At 40.7% G+C, this 18,224-nt stretch overlaps 1 protein-coding gene across 17 annotated transcripts in view; it reads right to left on the bottom strand.

Moving 5' to 3' along the window:
• The window catches only part of ZNF462 (zinc finger protein 462), a 104,014-nt gene that overhangs the window by 22,420 nt on the left and 63,370 nt on the right, over window positions 1–18,224 (bottom strand). For 11 of the 17 annotated variants that reach the window (XM_038401244.2, XM_043515551.1, XM_038401252.2 and 8 more), the window contains one exon: window positions 17,614–17,805. The exons of 4 other annotated variants lie outside the window; for them this stretch is intronic. In XM_038401244.2, the coding sequence (XP_038257172.1) occupies window positions 17,614–17,805 (192 nt within the window). Of the gene's footprint in view, window positions 1–8,724; window positions 8,856–17,613; window positions 17,806–18,224 lie in introns of those variants that run through there. 2 more of the 17 variants (XM_043515556.1, XR_006281792.1) reach the window with 2 other exon arrangements.

Here is an 18,224-nt window from a genome sequence, read left to right as displayed (position 1 = left end):
AAACAAAGGGCTCTTTTCTTAAGCTTTTCAAAAAAAAGTAAGAAAGAAAGAAGGAAGAAGAGGGACTACAAACTGTACAAGCCACCTCCTGCTTTGATGGAGACTTAATTTTCCAAAGTATAATTCCCTGAGGCAGGATATGTAGGAATTCTCCAACACCCATACTCGATGGAACTTAATACCATCCATTCTAACCAATTAGTAAAGACAAACAAAAGGCAAGCAGCACTACATAGAACTCACTGTGGGGACTTCTCCCCACCTGTCTTCAAAAGAGTACAACGCTTTCTTTCTTTCTCCCTGCCAAAAAGGGGAATATACATGCTTTAGAAATGATAAACAAAACAAGACAAAAAACAAAACAGGGAGAAGAGTTAAATAATGTCTCATGCCTCCCTGGGTTTATCACCAGGTGTAGAGTGAGGACAAAGGAATAGACATAAAGGATCCTGGTAAAATGCATTAAGTTCTCTCTTACATTCTTCTATCCAAATCTCACGAACCCAGACCTGACCAGAATGCAGCATTTAGCAGCTGTGCATTCATTCTTTCTGTAGCAAGTTTGTTTACCATTTCATTAGTGGTTTACAGTGTTCCCTCCCCAGCTTAAAATCTCAAGGTTTGTTTTTCTTTTGTTCGAAACAGACCCCTATACCCTCCACATTAGCACAAGTCTAGCAAGCTAAGAGCTGAAGCAGCCTTCTCTAAAAGCCATTACTCCCTTAGAGAGAGAGGAGGCAAAGTGCTCCTTTGCATTGCTTTTGGCCAGTAAGTCATAAGAGTTCATTGTATACTGTCTAACTTTCAAAGAGGGGAAGCAACTAATGTCTGGGTTATGTGACCTAACCGTTCTAACGTCCCAGTTAGACATAGCCTCCCATACAAGGGCCTGGCATCCTAATAATTTTGATGTCACAGCAGGCAATTGTGTGCGCGCGCCATTCAGGCCTCCTGTAAATTACTGAACAAAACCTTGTTGATCCATTACTTAGCAACAAGGAGACTGACAATTTCCATCACATCTACAGCATTCTGGGCCAGATCCTAAGCAGAAATAAACGGGTTCCTCTTCATCCACTCCAATGGAGCTAGGCGTATTTATAGCAGCTGAGAATCTGGCCCACATTTTCACCCATCAATGTTTTGAATATTAGCCGTTGGTAAAAAGGTGGCTAAGCTTTTAACCCGAAGTGGGATTTTCGGAAGATCCATTATACACATTTCACACATTATTTCACACATTTTCCTTCTCCCTAGAGTCTGCTGCATATTACTCCAGCTGTCTCATTAAAAAAAAAAAAAGAAGACCCCTTAAACTCTGGTATTTACATATGTATGTGGAATCTGCTCTGTGAAACCTGCAGAAATAAAGAGGCACTTTTATAAACCCACAGGAGGTAAAAGGTGAAACAAAGATCAACTTTCTTATCATGGGAAATACCCAAAAGAAACATAATGTGCATTTATATTTGAATTTTCTTCATTCAACTGGGATTTGTGTGCATTTGTTTTCTATTTTTGGTTCATAGCTCTTTTGATGAAAATATTCTACACTTGATCGGCACTTCAATATTTATAGAAAATAAATTATCCACACACCACTGTAGTTTGTGATTATACGCTCACGTTTAAACAATATTAACATTTATGCCTACAGCTCTGCATGGATATTTCACCCCTCTTCCTTTGCCAATATGTTTTAATTCTCTTGGATTCCTTGAGCAGTGCAAGATTTAGCGCTTCCTGAAGGAAAACAACTAGGATTATCGTGAGTATACGTGGCTTCTGTTGATTTCTGAGAAGCAGTTTGCAAGACTATGTAATATTCTAGGTCAAAGGTGGAATGTTTACAGACACGATTCTACCAAGAACACTTAGGGCCCAGTCCAAAAAGCCACTGAATGGAACAGAGTCTTTCCATTGACTTCAATGAGGTCTAGACCAGTGGTTTTCAACCTTTTCATTTGTGGACTCCTAAAAAATTTCAAATGGAGGTGCGGACCCCTTTGGAAATCTTAGACATAGTCTGGGGTCCATGGACCACAGGTTGAAACCACCGTTCTATGGTAATGACAAACTTTTGCGGATCCCTTAGACAGTCTGGACACCCCCAGGGGTCCATGGACCACAGGTTGAAGACCACTGCTCTAGACCAAGCCCTTAGTACCTGATCCAAAGCTCACTGAAGTCATGGAAAGACTCATAATTGCCTTCAGTGGGCTTTGGATCAAGCCTTTAGTGCATAGTACAGCAAGCACTTTATGTAAAAGCCATGTTAGGGGTAAAAAAAAAAAAAAAAAAAAAAAAAAAGGTGGTGTAGTACAATAATGACTGGGTAGGTTCTTTATTCTGAGCAAAAGAATGGCAATTCAATACAAAGAAGAAGGGGTGGTATAGCCCCAACTCAGCAAAACAGTTATATGTGTGAGTAATAAATCCCACCCCGGTCAGCAAAGTATTCACGGCTATGAAAAACGCGTCATGGAGTGTGAAATCTGGACTCCCCCGTGAAATCTGGTCTTTTGTGTGCTTTTATCCTATACTATACAGATTTCATGGGAGAGACCAACGTTTCTTAAATTGGGGGTCCTGACCCAAAAGGGAGTTTTGGGGGCAGGGGGGGGTGTCACAAAGGTATTTTAGGGGGGTGCAGTATTGCCATCCTTACTTCTCTACTACCTTCACAGCTGAGCAGCTGGAGAGCGCCAGCTGTTGGCCAGACGCCCAGCTCTGAAGGCAGAGCCCCACCAGCGGCAGCACAGAAGTAAGGGTGGCAATACCATACCAGGCCCCCCTTACTTCTGTGCTGCTGCCTTGAGAGCTGGGCGGCTGGAGAGCGGCAGCTGCTGACTGAGAGCCCAGCTCTGCAGGCAGCAGTGCAGAAGGAAGGGTGGCAATACCATACCAGGCCACCCTTACTTCTGTGCTGCTGCTGATGGCAGTTCTGCCTTCAGAGCTGGGCTCCCAGCCAGCAGCTGCTCTCCGGGTGCCTCGCTCTGAGGCAGCACCACCAGCAGCTGCGCAGAAGTAAGGGTAACAGTACCGCAATCCCCTCTACAATAACCTTGCGACCCCCACCCCTTCCTCACAACTCCTTTTTGGGTCAGGGCCCCTACAATTTCAACACTGTGAAATTTCAGATTTAAATAGCTGAAATCATGAAATTTACTATTTTAAAAATCCCATGACCATGAAATTGACCAAAATGGACCGTGAATTTGGTAGGGCCCTACTAATGATGCAAATTACATGCCAGTCTTTTGCTGCATCCAGAGGAAAAGTTAGGTTGGGCAAACTCCCAAAAGGCATTTGCAATCTCAGCTCAGAGTAGACAGAGGGATCTGCAATCCAGGTTTGAAGAAAGCAAAGAAAAATGGTATCCCAAGTTTGCATCAAAGCCCAGCAAGAAGAAGAAAGACATTCAGCAGACAGGGAGCAGTTAGAAAATTATATTAAATAATGGAATACAGAAAACCAAAAGAGAGGCCCTAAAAGATTCATAACAGGAAAAACAACCATGAACAAGGGCTGAGCATGTGATAAGAAAAAATAGCAAATTTTTAAAAAATAAATTCAAAACAGGAGAATGGCTAACATGACAAAGAAAATATGGGACGTTTCTGTACATTTCTGATATCGGAAACTGCACTGAAATGCGACTGGCAAGCAACAAATCAACCGGGGCGAAATAGTCAACTATTCAAACAAATACCTGACAGATTTGCTTTTAACAACGATTTTTACACAAAAGACACACAAGACATACTATGCTACTTCAAAAGTTGATTGAGATAAAATATAGACTGTTCAGACATAAAAAGAAGAGTAGCCACGCCAATGAAGGAAGAATTGGTAGTAACTGAGACAACAAAACTTGGAAGAACAGTGGGCACAGCAGAAATATTGTGACTTGCAATGTAACCTGTAAGATTTTCCAATAGGCCAACTGCATAAGAGTAGCAGATAACTAAGTTCCTGCCTATAGTCAGAAGTGCTCACCATTGACCTAATTCTGTTCTCAATTAAATCAATGGAAGTTTTACTATTGATTTCAAAGGGAGCAGTTTTGGTCACCAAAGATTGCTTCTGAAAATCCCGTCTATAAGTAAACTGTGTGCTCGTAACCACATGGCAAAGTGATCATCTGAACTGGTTATATCCAGTACAAGTTGGAAGGTGGGATGAGGAAGAGTTGCTGTGATTCTTGTGTTAACTATATTTGTGTTAACTATATTTGTGCATCCATGCCTACCACATTTCTTAAGCATTGCATTCTGGGAAACTCTCTTAGTAGTGACTCAGTAACGGGCAAAGGATAAAAATTTCAAAAGCACCTAAGTCATTTTGGAGCTTAAATCTCATAGGCTTTAAGTGAAACTCAGGCACTTTCGAAAATTTGACCCAAAGTGCCTGGAGGATATGCAATCAGATCATTTCAGCAACACTTTGGCCAGTGCGTACTGGATGCCCTAATTAAAGAGGCCTACGAAAGGAAGGAGTAAGATTGGCCATTCCAGTTAGGAAATCCTAGCAACACAGAAAAACAACAGTGTTGTGACTGGTTACTGCTTTTTTCACTGGAAAGAGCAACACATGGTTGGCTGCCATGGTACCATACCTGATGTGTACAGCCATATGCAATGGCTTTAACTGTTTACAGAGTTTGTTAAAAATTATGGTATCAGGAGTCTATGGGGAAACACCTGGACTTCCATAATTTGGGAGAATGAGAAAACTCTTCTGTATTAACGCAACATATTAACAATAAATATCATATGTAAGGTACAAGAGGATTTCTTTATTCCAAAAGAAATGAAGCATATCTGAAATAAACAAGTGGAAGAGATGCAATAGAGAAAACAACAGCTTCATAAGTATACCATGGAATTGTGGATAAATTAGAGAAATACTAGGAAAAAATATTTGAAAGTGCAGTAAGTACTAGATAAGAATGAAAATTCCCAAGTTTCCATAGCCAGTCTTGGGCAAATTAATGTATGTGCGCCAACGTGCATAAAAATTGGGGTTTTTTTATTTAACAAAAGGAAAAATAGAATATTTTTGAGGAAGGAAAAATAAACTTAATTTTTCATCCCAGGATATTATAATTTACTTCAAAATCCAAGAAAATCAAGTTGAAATACCATACAGAAGTCTAACATATAAGATCTGTCAATGAACACAAACACATCAGAGCAAACACCAGTTTAGGGTAAGAGATACAAACACAAAATGTTTAAATATCAGGCACAGAGAAGCAATAGGAAGATTACACAATTAAACTAAAAATAAAAAAAAAAAATACAAATGAGTGCTCCAGTCTTTCAGACACTGAAGTCAATGGGCTACACATGTCTAGCATTAAACATATGCTTCAGTGCTTTTAGCATTAGGGTCAGATATGGAGAATACAATATTGCATAAGAGATGCAATAGACTGAGTACATGAGGAACAAGAGTACTCTAGCCTCTAAATGATAGCGAGATCAATGACCAAAGAGAGAGAGATGGATAAAAATAAAGACATTAGTTCCCTGTAAAATTCATACCAGAACAGAAACTACAAATGACAGGTTTCAGAGTAGCAGCCGTGTTAGTCTGTATTCGCAAAAAGAAAAGGAGTACTTGTGGCACCTTAGAGACTAACAAATTTATTTGAGCATAAGCTTTCGTGAGCTACAGCTCACTTAGTCACTGATCATCTTCTTGTGGAGGGTTGAGGGTGAGGAATGAAACAAAATAAGAAATCAGAAGTTGGAGAAGGCCTTATCCAGCTCGAGTTTTGAACAAAGAAAGTGCGAGAAATTGGGACACTTCAACATGTATTTAAAAGCCTCTTTGGGCAAAAATGGGATGATGAATTAAAGCAAGAAGCAAATGGGATACCATGGAAAGATCCAAGACAATACAGAACAGGAACAGCAACTTCAGCTTTGAGGACATATTGGAGAGCCTGTAACAGGGAAGGCCCCTAGAATGTTATTCACGAAGGGAAGACTGTAATAAGGAAGAGTCAGATTTTTTTTGAGAAAAAATACAAGCAAATGGTTTCTCCTCTAAGAAAGAAACCAAATCAAGATGCGATACCAGACACTGAGCAAGTAAAAACACGTCAGGGTGGGATTTTGAAAGAAGTCTTCATGATTTCAAAATATGAATCCCACTGAAACTCAACCGGACTCCAAGGACCAGCTTAGGCAGCAGTGAGAGGATATTCTACTCATGTAGCAGCAACAGCATGAGAAGTGGGAAGGTGGGGAAGTGGAGTTCCACAAAGATCACCAAGATGACACACATTTGTTCACTTGACGCCACACATCACTGACCTGAAGCAGGAATACGTGGGAGGGTGAAACACTCTGAAGATGAAACATAGTGGGGGAGGAAAAGGAAGGTGAGAAGACTGAGAAGGATTCAACACAGACTTGAAGCATGGGTGCTTGTGGAAAATACCGAGAGTGCAAGGAAATTTAATATGACCAGATTTTTTTTTTTTTAATTGAACTCACTGGGCTTAATTCTCATTTACACAGAGGGGCCACTTTACTCTGTCAGAACAACATTGAAGTGGCCATTGTGTAAATGAATCAGGCCCTCAACATTTAGGCACTGCCAGGAAATAAGCAGGAGAAAGATCTGAGGGGATGAGAGGAGTACTGAATATACACTGGAAGAAGTTATTCCAGCACTGTGTATCAAGACCACATTTGGAATGCTTCGATCAGTTCTGGCCATTTTTTTAAACATTAAAAAAGATATTATAGATGTATAGAAGGTACAGCAGAGGGCAACCAGAAAGATACACAGACTGTAGGATCTTACTTGTTCAAATAAAAAGGCTGGCGAGACTATATCCATGCTCCTTTGTAACTTTTAATCTCCTTTTTTCCTTTGAGTTATAGACACACACGTAATTCTGAACACAACAAAGAGGGGATAGATGTTGTACATGGACTTGTGCTAGTGTCAAAATCACTTAGAAAGGACATGCACTTAATCTAGAGAAGAAAATAACAAAAGGAATTTAGAAGGTGAAACTCAGAAGATAAAATTATTTTACACAGCGAGGGACCCATACTGCTTCCCATTGAAGTCTATGGGAGTTCTCCAATTGATTTTTCACTGGGTACAGGATCAGGTATACAGTAGTAATAATACACTATATAATCAATTACAAGGAAAAGCAATGGGAACTATATACATTTCAGAAGAGAGAAAAGTAATTGGAGGAAGAAGTTGTACCATATTATTTTTATCTGCAGGAAGGGGACCAACCAAAGAGCTTTCTGTCCCCTCCTATTCCAAAGCTTCCTATACTGCCAGGAATTTCTATTAACATTGGCATTCAAGGCCTCTATTTATCCACAGAGTAGGTACAACTTGGCCAGCAGCAGTATCTGCATCCCTATGCTGCCCTATGAAAGTGCTGATTTGGAATGACCAATTCTAGGTAGGAAAGGGCACTGCTCTCTGTGTATCTATTCAGTCTTGGGCCATTAATTCTGTTGCTTCTTCATCTCCCCTTTCCCCCAAGCTGCTTTCTTGGTTTTATTTTTAGCTTATTATCCTTTAACTTTACCTCCAAACATTTGTTTATTATTATTTTATGCCAAGCACAACTCCATTCGTTAAAACTCAGGTTATTCCAGTCATTTTTCCTGCAAGAAGCTCCCTGCTTACTATTTTTTCAGGCCCAAGCGGAATTCTAGTGTCGAATGTGTTTTCTTCACTGTGATTTTCCTCATTGTATAGGACTGATGCATGTGGAGTAATTTTACATGTTTGAATTACCTGCTTGAAAGTGTGGCATCTATGTTTAGTCAGAGACTGCTGGTTAAAGTCTGAGTACTGCAGTAGGCTGGGAGTATGCTGCCACCTGGATGTACTGGCTTAACAGTTCAATACACAGGTCAGGTTTCAACCATGTATTTATTCAAGCGATAAAAATTCCACAGTCTAAACATGGAGTAGGACTTAGAAATAAACATAACGTATTTGTATTTCAAATGTCAGATCTCAATACACACACTATCGCCAAAGATTTTAAAATAAAAGTTGTCCATTTATTTCTAATCTTTTGAGCCAACTGCATTCATGGTGCAGCTCCAGTGCGGCAATGAAGTTACACAAGGGATGAAGTGTGTCGCTTAGGACTAGATGGAGAAAGCAAAGCAGAGAGGTTAGACACTAGGTAGATCTAGTGAGATAGAGATTTAACCATTCAACAATTGGGCGTGATCAGTAATGGTTAGTTTCTTAATTTATGTAAATTTTCCATCTACCTTCTGCGAATTCCCTTCTTGTTTAATAAGCATGATCATCAAACACAAAGTATTTAAATGTTTCTTCATTTTTCTGGATCTATGTGCATTTGTGTGTGTGTGTATATGTACAAACACATATACACAAACTGCAGTCATTGAATTGCATTTCCTACATTTAAGCCCCGTGTTTCAAGGTTTAAGACATTGTCTAACTATTGGGTGTTAGAAAGAAACTTCTCCCAAAAGCAGGTTATTCCTTAAGTTCCAGTTACATGGTTTCTTGCACCTTCCTCTCGCACCTTTCTCTGGACTAGATGGATACCCAGTCCGATCCAGTCTGGTAACTCCTGTTACTCTGACTAAACTTGCTCTGGAGAATATCAAGATTAACAGTGGACACCTGGGCAAGGTGTGAAAGATCATGGGTCTTGAATTTGGGCCTACAGGTTGCCAAGAAGTGTCCAGACCACAACTGTTACCTGACGGTTCTCCAGAACCAGCATGGGAGGGGACTGGCCCACCAGAGACTCTGCCCACAGAGCTTCTGATTGGAGCAGATGTCCAGCCCCTCCGATTGGCCTGGGTGCAATTCTAAAACCAGAAAGAGGAACAGGAAGTTGTCTGAGCAACTGAGTGAACTCTTGACCTGATGCTGTACTGGGCTATGACTCTGGCTTGACCACAGGCACTGTTGCTTGGGTCCGAATCGATCCTTGGCATGGCTCTCTGACTCAAGTCCTGACCCTCAGCATGAGGCCCGACACTGATTCCGACTTAACTTTTGGCATAAATACTGACCCTGATTCCAGTCTCTACCCTTGGTGTGATCCTAATTCCAACTCCAGCTCTGGCTTTGTGTCTAACTAGTCCAGCTAGTGTCTAACTCTGGCTCTGACCACTAGTTCTGACCATCCACACCCGTGATCCCCACACAAGGGTTACTGTCAATAGGACTGAATATCAGGAGATGCAGATTCTATTTCTGACTTTGCCATGATTTGTTGTGCAACCTTAGTCAAGCCACTTCAGTCAATATTTTCAAACACAAGTGCCACATTTCAGTGCTAAAATCTCACTGACATTTGAAGAATCAAACTACATATTCAGATGCCTAAATAAGAATGTAGGTGCCAAAACTTTAGGCACCCAGGCGCAAAAATGTTGCTATGAACCTCTGTGCACCTATGTCCTCATACATCAAATGGACATAAAGCTGACCATTCTTTACAAAGCTCTGTGAGATCCTTTGATGGAAGGTGCTAGAGCAGTACAAAGCAGCAATAATGAAGGGCCCGAACTAAGGTGGCCAGGTGTCTGGTTTTTGACTGGAAAGTCCAGTCGAAAAGGAGACCTGACAGCGTCTGGTCAGATCTATTGACCGAACACCAAAAGTCTGCTTAATGCAGGTGGAGAAGGCGGGGAGGCACAGGGTGATCACCCGCACCAGCCCCTATTCAACCGGGGCCGCCTCCTACCTGCATTGGGAAGCTGCCCCCAGCTCCGCACTTGAGTCCCTCCCAACCTGAGCAGAGGGGGAGAAAAAGGGGGGGGAAGAGGGGAAAAGCAGCGAGCAACAGGGGGTGGAGAGGGAAGAGAAGCAAATGGGGGGGCGGGGCCTTGGGAGGAAAAAGGCGGGGCCGGGGATGTTCTGGCACTCCTGCTGGAGTGTCCGGTTTTTAAATATTACCAAGTTGGCAACCCTAGCCCTAACACAGGGGGCTGACATACTGGAGCCACTCTTTCCCATGCAGCCTGAGTCAAGCAAATAGATACAAAGACTTTGCGCTAATCGGAATTCTAGCACTGGCATCACTTGTACTGGATTTTGGGCCATCATCAAACACAGGTAGAATTGAGAGAGTATGGCAGCGCCTCAGAGCAAACTCTCATTAACTTCAATGGTAGCAAAGTTAGACCAATGCCGAATGATTTTGAAAACTGCACCTTCGCTATTTTCAGGTTTGTTTGTTTGGTTTTTAAAGTGATAGTGAAAGTGAAGTGTTTTATTTCTAAGCAATCACTGTCATTCTCCATATCTTTTGACTACTTTTCCCGCTTCAGCTTCTCTCTCGCTGTTGCTCTCTGAAAGGTGATTAAGATGTGTCCCTCTTGTGTACTTTACAAAATCTGTATAAATACGGACAAAATGCACTTGCTGACTTAAAGTGAACCACAGAGCATTAGTTTAAAAATATTTAAAAAAACAAAAAACCCTCAACCAATTTTATTGGGAAAATAGCTTCCTGTGACCACCTCAGATTTGCATATACAATTTCACATGTCACCACCCTGAAAAATATTCATTTAAGTCTCCAGGCTAACTTCCTTTCAGAATCATCATGCAATACATTAGCCACACAATTTTTCATTCAAATTTTGGGTTGGGTATAAAATATAAAATGCATAAAGGAGTTTTAATTGCAGCAGTGCCCTTTATCAGAAGGTCTGTAAATCTTAATCAAGCCATTAAACCACTATTTTCAGTGGTTTCTGACTAGGTAGTCAACATGTGATATAAGACCAGAGCCTTGCAAGAAACCATTAAGAAAGAAATATTTTTATATTTCTGTTGAGTTTCAGCCTTCAAAGTTTTTGCTTTGTTTTTTTAAGTCTATCTGGACATCTTTAAGTTGTAATAACGCAAAGACAAAAAGAAAAGAAAAACCATAAGCAAATTCTCCATTTTAGGAGTTTCTCTACTCTAAATAAATGCAAAGTGTTTTGCTTTAAAAAGGATAAATTTTAGGAGAGTATTCATCAAACCAAAGTGGTTTTTTAGATGGAAAAAAGCCAGACACTAAACCAGCAAAATTAAGGACCTGACCAAAGAATTATGCATATGCTTAACTTCATGTACTGGAAGTACTTTCCTAGAGTTCAATATGCCCACTGTGTGTCTGTAAAGTTAAGGGCATGCTTAAGTACTTTCTGAACTGGGACCAAGTTAGTAACAACTGACTGTCTTTTACTGTGCAAGGGCAGTAACTGTTTTGACTCGCACTTTCACTGAAATCAGCACAAATATACACACAAAAAACTCATAAGAGTTCAGTATCAAGTGTGCAGATATACCTATCAAATGTGACTGTGGGTGTGCACATGGTGACATCCACTTGTTTTAACAGCATGTTCATCACACCATGTTATCCGATCACCAAAGATATTCTGTGCAGTTGCACATCCAACTCGCCTTGCAATTTAAGCATTATGCCTTAAGCTTTGTTTGAACTTGCACTTTTGTCCTCGCTGGTTCTGTGCCTTCCCAATCAAAACAGAAGCCAAATAAAGGACTGCCAACTTCAAAGGGTTTCTTTCAAAACCTGTGAGGCCCATGCAGCGAAAGGATACTTTCCATGTTCCCACAGCAACAATGTTCCTATGAAACATACTCTGATATTAGTCTGCTGAAACTTAGCAGTGGAATAGACCTACAAATGTGCATGAAAAAGGCTGTGTGATGTCCAAAAAACATTAGCTGCTACGAGCAAAACAAACAAACAAATAAAATTAGAGAAATAACTAAAGTGAAAATTAAAGGACTGGCCTTAGGAGAGATTGATTTAGAGACCTCTGCATAGGAGGCTATTAAAACACTTTGAAGGAGGACAACACTGCACCTAAAAGATAAAAGATGAGCTAGAAACTAAGGCCTATGCAAAAAAAACAAGGGGCAGCTGAAGTCTCTGAGTATGCTGAAAGATCTGCCTGGACAAGTTGTTGTTGTTTGTGGGAAAAGTGGATCACTAGCTTTGTGCAGCTCAATGGATCTGTTCTTGTCTTGCTGGTCTTCTGAGAACCCCTCTCCTTGCCAGGCTTCTTGTGTGGTTCTGGTGCCACGACAACTGACTCTAATAAATATCTGGAAGGCCCTCTGAGCCCAAGGGGATTTCAGATGTCAAAGCACATGAGATACGTATTTTTCCTGACTATGCAGCAGCACTTCTGAAAAGGGATGGGAGGGGAAAACAAAAACAAACAACAAAAAAAAAACCCAACACAGATTTGCACCTTTCAGGCAACAGCTTAAAAGAAGGGACTCAGTTGAGCAGTTCTATGCCCAGCCAGGCTCCGGTGAATCAAGACAGACACGTCTTTATATTTCAGTCTCCAGATGAGGCAATGGCCTTTATCAAAGGGAAAATAACAAAGTTCAAGAAGAGCTGGAATACATGGGATTGAGTGCTTTGGACAATGACAGAGCTCAGATATTGCTGCTTAGTGAATTTAATTATCATTGCATCTGCCTTTTTTTTTTTTTGGAAACTGGGGTGTTGGGTCTGTTTTGAGTTGCTGCTTTAAAAAAAAAAAAAAAAAAAGAAGTGAACACACTCATGCATACCATAAAGTAAAACTCAAAAAAGCTTCTGTTTTGGACGTTACTGACTCTGTATGTGTTCTGTAACGTGTGCCTGTATTATGAGGGGCAAATATTTTTCTTGGCATGCGTGGAGGGAAGGGGGTGGCCACTGAGTCGCAGGAGTGTGCATGAAGTGCATTGTGTTGCTTCCAAAGGGTATCTCCAGATTCTGCCAACCGTACTCCTACCTTTCTCTGCAGTCCCACCAAAAACCAATCTGGCTATTCAAAAAAATAAGTATCACTCAAAATGAGCACAGGTGAGCAGCCATGCTGACTTTGCTTTTAAGTACATGTGAATGAAATAATAATACAAATGCCAACCCATTATTAAGCTGTTGGGTATTTTTTAAATGGGTTTTAAATGTTACAGGACCCACTTGTGTACTTCTCTGTTCTCTCTCCTTTTTAAAATGAAATAACATTGCCTTCAACTTCTAAATATATTTGTTTAGAACTGGCACTTGCATGGAAGACAGCCCAATTTACAGGTCTCAGAAGCTTCTCTTGGGAAGATGAAGGCACTAAGATTTTCAGGCTCAGTCCTGCAAACACTTAAGTCCCAGCCTAGTGTAACTACTTGCAGGCAAACTGAAAGATTTATAGGTTTCAGAGTAGCAGCCGTGTTAGTCTGTATTCGCAAAAAGAAAAGGAGTACTTGTGGCACCTTAGAGACTAACCAAATTTATTAGAGCATAAGCTTTCGTGAGCTACAGCTCACTTCATCGGATGCATCGATGAAGTGAGCTGTAGCTCACGAAAGCTTATGCTCTAATAAATTTGTTAGTCTCTAAGGTGCCACAAGTACTCCTTTTCTTTTTTTTGAAAGATTTATGCTTCCTCCCATCTTTAAAAGGGATGAAGCAGGGTGTGGTACTGCCTTAGAAAGTCCAATCAGGCTTTTCCTAGTTTTGCTGGAGGATCTCAGAGCATGGTAGTTGACCCTCTCACTTTGAAAGAAGGGTAATTAATTTATAACTCAGGCCCTGCCTAAAGTAGGAAATTACCACTGTTATAGGTACACCAGTGTAATTTATTTCTGTGTATTACTGGATTAAGCTGTACAGCTCTAAAGCCCCACTTGCACCAGAGTGGTGTGTCTACATTACGAGTTTGTGCTGGTGTAACGAACTAGTGTGGGTTGCCTTATTAGCGACAGATCCAAAGACATCCTTTCTCCAAACTGCTCTTTAGACTTGGAAGTGAAACAGAGGTTTGAAGAAACCCACCAAAAACACAAAAACGGTTTGACAAAACACAAAAACAAACTCTCAAATGCTTAGTTTTGAGTCTCCTTGTTCTTGTGATATCATTTCACAAGCATGCCAGTCACTATCCATTCCACAAGGCCAGCCAAGACCTGACTTTCTAATTTAAAACAACCAGAAGGAAAGGTGGAAAGTAGCATAGCTCCACTGAAGCTCAGCAGTGTAACAGTTGTGGATTTGGCCCTTTATCTGGATTATTATTGTTTAAAACAGCAACAGACTACAAGGGATCATTCTATGCACAAGACTGCACTTTAATGTCCAATATTTACACAGGCCTTTCATTTTTGTTTTTCAAAAGAATATGGTGCTTCCCGTCCAATTTTTTATTAACATTAGACAGACATGCCAAGTTTTGTCAATATGTGTAATCAGAGATGTCACTCAGTTTAATAAAATCACTGATATGTTGCTGGTAGTGTAAAGATGCTCACTAACATGGTAAAACCCTATTAAATAGAGAGCTCTGATGATCATACTGCTATATAATGTTTCTCTAAACAAAAGCTCAGTGTTGCAATGATTATTGTTTTGTCTCTGATATTTACACGGCAAGTTGTTAAAACTTCCTAACAAATAAATAGTTTGTGCGGAGGAGAGAATTTTGTGCTTACAGAATGTACCGATTCCCATCTAAGGAGCACCTGATACCATGGCAACAGTCACCTTCTACACCAGAAATACTGTGCACATGTAGAAGTCCCCCTTCCACAAACCAGGTGTGGTACAAATAGGATCAGCTTCCCATGTTGTCTCACGAATAAGATTCAGTGTTGACCTGCAGGGCATACCCCTCTAGGAATTGAGAGGGCAGTTCTGGTTCTATGCCTGTTTAGGCCTTCACCTCACCGCCAACACAGTCCATCAGTTCATTTCACTACAAGACCTCCAAACAACTGCTTACTGCTGACCTGGACCAGTTTATATCAGCAATGTAGTGTTTCTGTGATTCTTCTTTTTACTGACAACACAGCCAACAAGGACCAGACCACCAAAAGTGACCTCGAAGTCTACTCTCACTCAAACATCTCAGCTCCAGGACATACACTGTTAAGTTATGCTCATTGCTCCCAATAAAAAGCTAAAATAAATGAGCCATACAGATTTAAATTCCTTCATGCCTTGTAATGCATGGACCAGCCTAAATGTGTTTAAAAACCTTTAAAAAACCTTTAAAGGTGGTGCCTTGGGAAACAAATTCTGCCTGAACTGAAGGCAAAATTTCTACTCGGCGCTCACCACAGAACCATTTTATTCCAGTAAGGCTGTGGCAAATGTGCATTTCGCCATTTTGGTTGTGCACCCTCCTGCCCCCCTTCTTTAATGTATTCTTTCAGGCTCCACATTTTCCACTCCCACTTCCATCTCTCTTTCAAGCCATCCTGCTCTAGTTCTGTTCCATTCATTTCAATGCACGTGCATAGTAAATAGGCCTGATTTATAACCTTTCAACTGTACTTTGTTGCCATATCGCTACTGATTCATGAAACAAGTCCAAATTCATTTGATATAATATCCATGTTTGCCACTTACTCTCACTCTGATCCAATTTTATGTCATCAGCAAATTAACTAGATTATAGCCAGCCCAGGGGAAGATTATTTATATATGTTAGAACAGTGGAGGTCCAACTACTGTGTATTGTGCGAACCCCACTTAAAACTTCCCCCAGGGGGGGAATAATAGTGCCTTTCACATGTACTGCCTCCTTTCCATTATTCTGACCAATTGTTTATCTATTCCATGTATCACCTGCAGCTTACAGATCTGAGTTATACAGAACACTATTCAGCCCCTTCTAAAAATCCAAAATTAACCATATCAAAAGCATAGTGATCATTAATTTGGTCTGTGACCAACTCCGCAATGTCAAGAAAATTACTAAAAGCATGTTATTCCTTTCCCAAGTGATGCTGAGAATGTTCATATGATTATTACTTCACCTATGCTCTTCTAATTGGCTGCTGGTGGCTTTTATTATTTTCAAAGTCATTTAACTATTAACCTAGTTTAAAGACGATCAAGCTATTTGGGACAAATTCTGTCTTGGCCTCTGGTCTCAGTACAAATCTGGACTGTTTAACAGAGACCTCCTCTGATAATGGGTGTGTTTCAGTGTACCGAAAACTTTTTAACCAGAACGCTTTAACTAATATGTATTCCTCTTTAAAAATAAAAAGGCTACAATATTGAAAGCATAACAGTTGACAGAGGATAATTGCAATTCATGCCTTGCTCCTGTAATCAAGGCTTGGAGCTCTGAGTGTGAGCAATAGAAAGCAAATGCATCATCCTTCCAAAGCCCATTGACTACTCATCTCTTGATACCTTCATCGTTAGTAGAACCTTGCTAATTCACATTAAAGATTGGTAGATCCATTAATAACGACTGAGTTTTGAAATCTGAAGAGTCACAGAAATATTTTTTTAAAACGCACTGATGCACACCAGATATACTTTACTCATTGGACTAGCTTAGTATTAGCAAAAATGGTATTAGTAGCAGCTCAGTCAGTATTCACTGCCCAGTTCCAGACACCATCCTGTGAAAGGAAGGGATCTGAACAGGGCTGGTCAAAATTGTCTCACTGAAAGGATGTTTTTGAAAAAAAGAAAAAAAAACCCAGCCTTTTTGAAACATGTTTGTGCTGTTCACATTTTTACAAGTTTTCTTTGAAAAAATTAGTTTCTATTTTAGTCTTTTGGGGTTTCTGTCTTTCTGGGTTTAGTCCTCTTTCATTCTTTCCCATTCCCCCCATTCTTCCAAAAACACTAAGTGATTAGAAATGAAACTTTTTGTTTCAACAACAACAACAACAAAACAAACAAACAAAAATTCCAGAACATTCTATGGAATATTTGGAACAATATTACATTTCTTTCTTTCTAACTTTTCCATGGAAAATCTGATCTGAGGAAATCCCAGACAACCTTGGAAGATCTACACATAGCTGGAACTTCTGCCCAGCTCCTTGTGCATCTATTTTCCTTGTCGATATGGCTCACTCAGGAACCATAGTAGTTTCTTGCCTAAGTACCAAATCCCTTGCCGGCCTGGGGGTTCAAGATGTGGAGCTTGACCCTACAGCTGCATTATCTCCCTATAAGCTTGCTGGGTCTCTGTCATATATAGCATCCATACTCCAGTTTTGCATCTGCTCTATTCAACCACACTGACCAAAATTCCCAGAGCCCCAAGCAGCATGCTTCTCTTACAATGGGCTTAAGGGAGGTGGGAGGGTGGGAAAACAATGCCTCTTCGACTTCACTCACCATCTTTACCCACCATCCTGATACAGCCAATATTTTGGACTTCTTTTATACACACCCTGTCGCTTTTAGGGGGAGATTTTCAGAGGCACAGATAGGGAGTTAGATATCCTGTTCCCACTGATTCTCAGTGGGAGTTGAGAATCTAATTGTGTCTTTAAAAATCTCTCCCATAAAACTTTGCTGAGAAGTGAAGACACCCTGACATACTCCAAGTATCAGTTACGAGTTGGACAAGTTAGAGGAGCACGAATTAGTGAGGTTCTTCCGTAGATCATATACTAAAGATTCAAACAAATTTATTCGCATTTTAGAAGCAACTTCAGATTTTCCTTTACAAAGTGACCAAAGAAACTGCCTTTGGGGCAGGCTGTTGCCTTAATATAGTGGGTGGGTGGGTGGGTGTGTAAACAGCACTTTAGACAGTTAGGATCTTGCTCTGAGGCACCTCTTACCATTAGAGTCCTCCACTTCTTCAGCAGGAGTGTGGTTCTTGGAGGCGTGTTGGGCGAGTGAGGCTACAAGGCTGACAATGCGGGGTCTTGGTAGTGTCAGTGCTTTCCCATGCACTTTCAAGGAGTGCTCTTTCAGCTGGCTGATTGTCATGGTGGAAAATGAGCAGGAGGAGCATTTGTAGGCATGTTCACCTGGGTGAGCGAAATACAGGCAAGTCATCAGCTCACAAAAGAAATAATGGGGCCCCATCCTTCTCCTACTGTACTCAATGGCAAAACTCCCATTGACTCCTCTGGTGCAAGACTGGTTCCAAAGAAAACCAGCTATTTAGTTTTCCTGTTGGAACAGTCGGTACTGGAGTCTGTGGATAGTGACACCTGCCATATGACAAAGATATTGCCCTTTTGAAACCCTGGCCCCCTTGTCACATGACTAGAGGCCAGCAAATAAAGACCAGTCTCTCATCAGCACTACCATGCATCACAACTTTGTTGCATGCTGTTGAAAGAAAACAATCTTTGTCGAAATGGAGCTGATTGAATCCCTCAAGCTGAAAGAGAGCTGGAAGCGGTGGGTACAGGACTTCCAAATTTTCTTGGAAGCAGGAGGC

Source organism: Dermochelys coriacea, chromosome 5, assembly GCF_009764565.3.
Source record: "Dermochelys coriacea isolate rDerCor1 chromosome 5, rDerCor1.pri.v4, whole genome shotgun sequence".
In the NCBI taxonomy this organism is placed as follows: domain Eukaryota; kingdom Metazoa; phylum Chordata; order Testudines; family Dermochelyidae; genus Dermochelys; species Dermochelys coriacea.
This window is presented reverse-complemented; position numbering and strand designations above follow the sequence as displayed.